Raw genomic sequence first — 7,184 nt, 5'->3', positions numbered from 1 at the left:
TGAGGGGGTCAAGGGGGGCGCCGGGGGGATGGACGGGATGATTGTAGAGACCGGGCTGATGCAGGGCGAAACTGGGGAGGAGGTGGCGTGCGATGTGGGGGCTGCTGTCGGTGGAGAAGGACTCCTAGGGATTGCCACGGAGGAAGAATAATGCACGTGAAGAAAAATGCGGACTTTCATGTCCGTCAAAAGTATATGAAGATTGAGAATTACTGAAGGGGAAGATTCTCCGCGCCTGTGGTACACAAAGGGGAAATAGTCTGGGCGGGAGCTCTATGTATGCATATTGGGGGGGGATTTGTGCGATGAGGAGATGCATTTTTGAGGCATTGGATTGCGGAAGCGATCACGGTGGACTGCGTCCATATTGAGACCTTTGTTGGGCTTCTCTTGAAAGGTATTCGAAAAAATAAATGCATGTTAAATTTAAAAGCACCGGGTCTTGACTTTGCTGTGAAAAAATTGTTGCACTCACGAAGAATCAGACGGAAGTCCGTTACCGAGCTTTTGAAATTGATGTCTTGGTATAAAATCTTCCATGAAAAGATGAAAAGTGTATGCGCACATGACCTTGCTTTTCTGCGAGGAGCCGTCAGCACAACCTGGTACCCTACATCACTTATCGCTCAAGACATCAAATGTTTCAAGTTCGGCGTCACAAGCTGACTTGCTTTGAACACGTGCTGTGTAACCTACCCCGTGGGACGATACGCATTAGGGTTGGAACATCATGCCTTATGCTTCCTTTGGTACTCCATAGAGCCATTGGAAAGGCAGGACGAGAATTAAACACGGTTTCGGCACGTCTTTTGACAGCTCTTGTCGTAAAATCACATGCATTTTCCACGTTCTGGTGTTAAAAAGCGCGAACTTTTGGAGAGTGATGGCCGAGTCAAGGAACCTCTTAGCCCGTCGCTCGTCTACCTCGCTAATTGAACTTCTCGCCTAGCTCCGTGCCTCCCCCCCGTTCTAGCTATGTCGTCCCGAACCTTCTTTCCAGCTTTTTGACGCTTGTCGCCGCTCGTAGTAGTAGTTACGAGAAACAAAAGCTGTGTGGAGGACCTGCTCCTCGTTCGCTGTTCCGGTCCAAAGCCGCAAGAAAGACATTGACTGTTGTGGTAGAGAGTTTGCACAGGCAAAAAGCTTTGAGTGCTTCACGAAAAGCCTGACTTTATTATTGTCTACTAACGATTTGATTTTTTCTATGGCTACGCTTCGCTCTGCAGCTTCGTCGGCGGGGGCCATCGTGGAAGAGTGAAAAACGTGTCCGGTCGCTCCTCATAGCAAGTCAACAGCGAGCTCTACGAGGGTGAGGAGAAGGACCTCGGGGAAGTCGTGTGACAATGCCTGGCGAGCTCACGCAAGAGTTTAGAGACAAAAGAACAAGAATTGTGCAGGTGTCTCTCCTTTGGTGTTTACCCCGTGCGCGCGTATGCAAATAGATCCCAGGTCACACAGACCGATAGGCAGGAGTCGCACCCTCTCGTGCCACCCGTCACGTAGTTATTAGTTAAGATCCTTCAAGAATGATGGTACCCACAAGGAGAAGAGAGGTACAGAGAAATACAACACAGTTAAAACCATGACAACACCTTCTTCCCCAAGTCTATACCCCCCTGGGCGCATCCCGCCGGGTGGTACCTCGGCTCGACTCGGCCTGGCATTACCCTAAGTGCGCTATTCTGTGTACACATCGAGAAATGTAAGGCATTCACTCATGGCCCAATACGACATTGTTAGCAGGGGAGGATATGCGGGGGCGAGGAGAGGACGGGGCGGATTCAGGACCCCAAAATAGATGGGGATAAAAGGAGAAGGGTGCAAGTGTAGGGCGTAGGCGTGGTACGAGGGCAATCAGGGGGTGCTAGGAGACGCGGCGTGACCATGCAGCGCTTTTGGCACAACGATGGCCTTACCATAGTGGAGCCGAGGGCTAGTATTACGATGTTTGGCCGCATTCTATTCGTCAGACATCTGTCTTTATTTCTTTGCACATGGTTGAGCTTCGTTCTCAAGTCCTGCTTCGAGACGTCGTCATACGCATACACGGGGCAGCTGAGGGGCCTTGCATGTCCTTTGTGACCTTTTAACAGTACTCCTAAAACAATGCCAAAAAGCATGCAGTGACTTTGTTAATGTTGTTTTTGGAGCAGTGGTGCTTCTCTATGGCGTGATAACGACATCCTCTTGTCGCCATCGTTTCTCACGCAAACCTCCTTCCTCAGCTCTTGGGACAGGCCTTGACACTTGAAAGTATGTCAGGAGGGGGCCCAGTCTTGAAGCCTTCGACACTGCGAGCGTGGTATGTATGTGGATTGTATGACGTTAACTGATAGGATGCTCATAATTTTTTTTTCTACCTCGCTTTCGTGAACAACTCGCCTCAGGAAAGTGGCAACGGGCGTTATTTGTCTTGTCACGGGCTTCCAACTAGTCTTTCTGACAGACTATGGGGACAAAGAGCATGTCTTTACACCGGTAGGTGCGTAGCAGGTGTGACGGAGGTGACAAATGTTTGAGTGCCCGAGCTTTACTTCTTCCTCACTGCCTCGCCAATACGACAACCTTTGTTCACATCGTCCAATGATCTTTTCCAGTGCCATTCCACAATTCAAACCCTCAGTGCTAACATTTTTTCTCCGTTCTCATGTTGCATAATCAGATTCAGCGGTGGTACATGGGTCAATTGGATAGCTTGCTCGGTGTCGAGAGTGAAGTAGCCCGCCGGCTCAGGACCCCCACGTTCAGCCTCAATTCTTCCAAAGAGGCAGAAGAGAGTGCACGCGCTGCCACTGCGGCTCCACAACCAGACGTCAATTTGTCACACTCCCCCTCTATGCCCGCGAAGGCGGGGGAGGGAGTTAGGGAAGGAAGGGAATCGGGTGGATGGAGAAGATGGATATCCTGGTGGTAAAAATAAGCGAGGCATACATACATACGTGCATTTTCCCTGTGTAAAGCCCTATTCTTAATTACTTTTCGGGGCGTTTGTCCCATATATGACCTCCCTCTGCTCTTAGTCCCGACCCTACTGACACTCTCCACTCCCGTTCGCCTCTTACATGCTCGCTACAAGCTTGGTCGTCAATAATCACACCCTGTTGCATTTTTAGCTGTACATTTCTATGTGTATCCCTAATTTTTCGTAAAAATTTCCCTTTACGCACACGATTCGAGCCCTCCCCTGCCCCCGCCCGCCCATTCGCCTCGTGAGAGAGCCGCACCAGGCCCCTGACTTTCGCTGCGAGGTCGAAAGTCTTCGATTCCTGCCCCTCCCCTCTCCCTTTGTTTTTCCTGTCCCGTTTTATTTCTCCATGCAACGCGCTACTTTCCACGACACCTCCCTCCCCCCTGACCCCTCTGTATCCCTCTTGCTTACTGGGAAGGCACCCCAACATTCATGTTCCATCTTTCCAGGCCCTCGTCAACCCTCGCCTCTATTTGACCTTCGTCACATCTTGCTGGCCTCAACCCTCTCGACGCCACCTCCTCAGCGCTTCCACTCTCTGCGTCTTCGAGCTCCTCGGTATTCTCCCTCGACGCCGACTGAGCCCCCTGCCCGCCCTCCCTCACTGCCTCTCTGTCGCCTCCTCTGTCCACGTCCACCCCTTGCTTCGCGTGGCGCAAACTTTCGGTGGTTTTGGCCGCCTCCATTTTCCCGAAACGCAGGGGGGGTCCGAGAAATAGAAGCTTCCCGGAAGAGATACAAGCCCGGACCATGCTATTCAGAGGCATTTGGCAAAGAAGAAATGGTTTATAGACCGGTAGCGACGATCACTGAGCCCAAAACACACACACACACTTTAAGAGAAAAGAAGCTTTAAATCGACCAGGGGGAGAAAGGCTTCATGTGACAGAACGATACACCGCGACCCATGCCGTATGGAAGGCACACTTACACAAGAATTATTGACCCCACGGCAAGAATCCCGAATCCGGCTATGATGTATATTAACCCCCAGACGAGATATGAAATAGCATCCAGCATTTCTTCTGCCGCTCCTTTCTATTGTTGCTGTGTCCGACTGCTCTAGTTGGTTGCTTCCCTGAAATTGTTTGAGGGAAGTGAAAGGAAAATAAGGACATCAATGCTATGCACGTCAAGCTGGAAAGAAATGCGAAATACTAAATTTTTATTTTCCTTGCAGGAGCTTTGCCTAGGTTTCATCTACAGCCTTGTACACGAGCTTTCAGGAAAGTTGAAGTGTCTTTTTATCTCCTATTGCTGACATATTAAAAATCACATTCCCGATCTCTTGGTAGACTTTCCCATAAATAAGTTTAATTCCTGAGTGTTCATACCCTGTCACACGCATGGAAGCGACATATAGCCCATAAGAACGTCGTGACAACCTTCAAGGACTACAGAAATGGACAAGAGGTTAAAGGAGGGCAGCGAAAGTACTCGCGCGAAAAAACATGTGCTGTGGCCAGCCAGCTTGTGCATTTCTATTCCGTAGAGTTCGGTATGCTTTGGCACTATTTTCAAACCTCTCTTCTGCGAAGCACATGCATACCAGGGCGCCGCACGACAACGAGAAGAATCCGCCGCACATCACAGGTCGGAGTCGCCAGAGACCGTCGCCAAAAACCTCAACATAGACGAAAGGCAAAAGCTCACACCTGCCGACTCTGCACGTATGCAGCAGATCATGCCACGCCGGACAGCATTCATAGGTACAAGCGTCCCAAAGCCAGTCACCGTGATGAAAAGGGGGAGAAATAGCAAGGGCATCGCCTCTCTTATAGGCAAGTACCCCGGCGCTCTGGCGATGGGCCTTCTTTCCCTTGCTTTTTGTTGGATTGTTTCCTTCTGGCGGCCGCTGAGCTCCGAGCAATTTGCCAGACAATGGTGAGTTGGCGTCAATCAGGAGGGCTGATATGTGAAATGAAATGGAAACTGTACTCACAGCCCAAGCACATATAACTTCTTTTTTGTTTTCTTCGCAACCCTTCCACAATTTTAATATCGTCAGGTTTGAGAACGGTGGTTTTTTGCCTCAGTGCAACCAGGCTTTAACATTTGCCAAAGCTGCCTCAGAACTCCGTTGTTATGCAAAGAACATTTTGGCGGATGGAAGTGTGAATCGAGGTGAGGGCAATTACTATGAAAGGACATAATTTGAACGGGAAAGAGATGTAACTTTTTTTTTTCTCCAAACAGGGCTGTTCGGATTTAATAGTAAAAATTCTAGCCACATAAGTGATGCGTGTGCATGTAAGTTTGTGTATCCACGCATGGCTTTCTCCCTCCTCTCAATGACTTCTCATCTCTCCTTACTGTCTTCCCCCTTCCTGTCTTGCAGATGATTGCGCTTGTTCGTTTCGCGCTCTCTCCTCGCTGGCGAATAACAGACAGGATCGAAAGACATTGTCTCGCTATATGAATAGCACGGGCATTAATTTAGGGAGCGTTATCGGAGATGCGGGTCCACCTTGTAATGCCGTGGCCGAGGCTCTGATCCTAGAAGGCTGGAGCATGCTGCAAATCCAAGGGGCGTGGGAATAGTAATTCCTCATCATAACAACAAATGTGCAGGACGACAGGAGAAAGAAAGACTACAGATTTGAAAAAGGCGCAAGTGCATTGGCAAAACGTCCTCTTTCTTTCCAGTTGCTTTTGCTTGCGTCATCTCCGATGGTCATTTTCCTTTCTTGGGCGGTCGAACCACCACAGTCGCCTCCCCTCTTTCTACTATCGTTTGACAGGCTAATCGATACTCCTCGCTTTCCCCGAATTTTCTCCCTTTGAGAATCTTGTCTGCCTCATACTCACTGCGGAGACCCCAGGACGGGCTAGTGACTTTTACGACGCAAGTGCCGCATTGACCCGCTCTGTATGAAGATGAAGAAGGAGTGGCGCCATAAATATGTCTCAGTCTCACATGCTTGTAAGATGTATCGTAGAGAAAGTCACGAGAGATACTTCCTGGATCTGGGTTACCCATCCTTACCCATTGCAATTGGTCATCTTGCCCATCAGGTCGTACACGTCGATCTTGCTGGCTTGTAGGGTCTTTCTCAGGTTGGATCCGGGCTTCGCTTCAATCACTCTGAGCTGCGCGCCATCCGGCCCTAGAACGGTGACAATGCCTTTACTGTCAACGTGGGAAGCAAATACAGAGGTCGAAAAGTAAGTGGCAGTCCCTGATAATTCGAAAGCACGTTTGACAGTGGTAAGAGAATGCAAGCCCTACCGACTGACTTCAGAATGCATGCTTAAGGCCATTGTATGGGCTTCAGGTTATCCCTCATTTCAGTCATTGACGTTTTCCTTCTGTTAGTACAAGACCCCGTACCTGGGCAGGGGAGGAGAGGGCTCGGGAGGAGGCCCGGGAGCAGGGCCGGGGAGGGGACCGAGTTCGGGTGAGGAGAGACATCTGCTACAAGATTGGTGTTTTCTTGAAAAAGGATGTTGCAAGAGAAATCCCGAAACAGGAGAGGATATCAGGCTCCAGAAGAAGACGAAGAATAGGAAGGATGACTGACTCGCAGGCGTTGCACGCATCGACCTACTGTATGCGTGGAAGACTGAGGAAGTCGCACTGCTTGTGTGAGAAATTACTTCTTATGTTGGTGACATCAGCTCCTGATTATGCATACTATGGTACGCAAGCATAGGTGCATTCCATGTAATTGGTTTACTGTGACATACGTAAGCGCGACGGGGTTGAACGGGGTTGGACACCCGAGGAAGGCAAGTGCAAGTGCCGCTACTGGAACTTTCTATGCCTCTATGTATCGTACATCCATACAAGTACCAAAATCTTGAGCTTTGATCAAGACCTGAGGGCTGAGTAATCAGGGATTACATCATAGCCTGTTGTCGCTCCTTATTCAAAGTCTTCCTGACAACGGACGGCAGCTCCCGGCCGGCATGATATACGATCTCATGCCTTTACAACCTCTACGACACATCCAGACCTCCATGTGGAGCTCTACTGTTAGAACAGGGCCTGAAACACCTGTGGCATCTTTTATTTTGCCGACGAGACCGTCATTGCCGTTCCTGCTACAGCACACAGTAGACCCTACCTCAAACTTCCCGAGGCGCCCTACGACTTCTACATCATGGCAAGTGTCGACGATTGCATCCAGTCAGCCCGTCGGGAACACCTATTGGACTCAACAACACCTCAATTCGCTATCTCTTGTAAACACGCCGGGACAGACGAGGAAGCTGA

At 49.8% G+C, this 7,184-nt stretch overlaps 4 protein-coding genes across 4 annotated transcripts in view; 2 read left to right on the top strand and 2 right to left on the bottom strand.

Annotated features, from left to right (window-relative positions):
- The window catches only part of NGA_0190400 (uncharacterized protein), a gene marked incomplete at both ends in the record, with an annotated part of 714 nt that extends 698 nt beyond the window's left edge, over window positions 1-16 (bottom strand). The window contains one exon of the mRNA XM_005854248.1: window positions 1-16. This exon is cut by the window's left edge and continues 512 nt beyond it. Within this exon, the coding sequence (XP_005854310.1) occupies window positions 1-16 (16 nt within the window).
- A 2,206-nt stretch (window positions 17-2,222) lies between these two features.
- NGA_0190800 (uncharacterized protein) lies at window positions 2,223-2,940 on the top strand. The gene is made up of 3 exons (XM_005854252.1): window positions 2,223-2,302; window positions 2,388-2,478; window positions 2,663-2,940. The coding sequence occupies exons 1-3, from the start codon at window positions 2,256-2,258 to the stop codon at window positions 2,912-2,914; spliced, it is 390 nt and encodes a 129-aa protein (XP_005854314.1). The 5' UTR covers window positions 2,223-2,255; the 3' UTR covers window positions 2,915-2,940.
- Window positions 2,941-5,066: 2,126 nt separating this feature from the next.
- NGA_0190700 (uncharacterized protein) lies at window positions 5,067-5,430 on the top strand. Its single transcript, XM_005854251.1, has 3 exons — window positions 5,067-5,092; window positions 5,165-5,218; window positions 5,307-5,430. Exons 2-3 carry the CDS (start codon window positions 5,207-5,209, stop codon window positions 5,385-5,387), a joined length of 93 nt encoding a protein of 30 aa, XP_005854313.1. The 5' UTR covers window positions 5,067-5,092; window positions 5,165-5,206; the 3' UTR covers window positions 5,388-5,430.
- On the bottom strand, window positions 5,405-6,534 carry NGA_0190300 (uncharacterized protein; the record flags this gene model as incomplete). The annotated part of the gene is made up of 3 exons (XM_005854247.1): window positions 6,300-6,534; window positions 5,955-6,098; window positions 5,405-5,456 (listed from the first exon to the last, which is right to left on the bottom strand). The coding sequence occupies exons 1-3, from the start codon at window positions 6,506-6,508 to the stop codon at window positions 5,405-5,407; spliced, it is 405 nt and encodes a 134-aa protein (XP_005854309.1). The 5' UTR covers window positions 6,509-6,534.
- Window positions 6,535-7,184: the final 650 nt, after the last annotated feature.

Source organism: Nannochloropsis gaditana, assembly GCF_000240725.1.
Source record: "Nannochloropsis gaditana CCMP526 unplaced genomic scaffold scaffold569, whole genome shotgun sequence".
In the NCBI taxonomy this organism is placed as follows: Eukaryota; class Eustigmatophyceae; order Eustigmatales; family Monodopsidaceae; genus Microchloropsis; species Microchloropsis gaditana.
Note: the sequence above shows the minus strand (reverse complement) of the source record. Positions and strands in the feature narration are given on the sequence as shown.

Coding starts and splice junctions, on each gene's coding strand:
- NGA_0190800 (XM_005854252.1), top strand. CDS start 2,256: ATGTCAGGAGGGGGCCCAGTCTTGAAGCCTTCGACACTGCGAGCGTG. Junction 2,303..2,387: donor CCTTCGACACTGCGAGCGTG/GTATGTATGTGG, acceptor AACTCGCCTCAG/GAAAGTGGCAACGGGCGTTA. Junction 2,479..2,662: donor AAGAGCATGTCTTTACACCG/GTAGGTGCGTAG, acceptor TTGCATAATCAG/ATTCAGCGGTGGTACATGGG.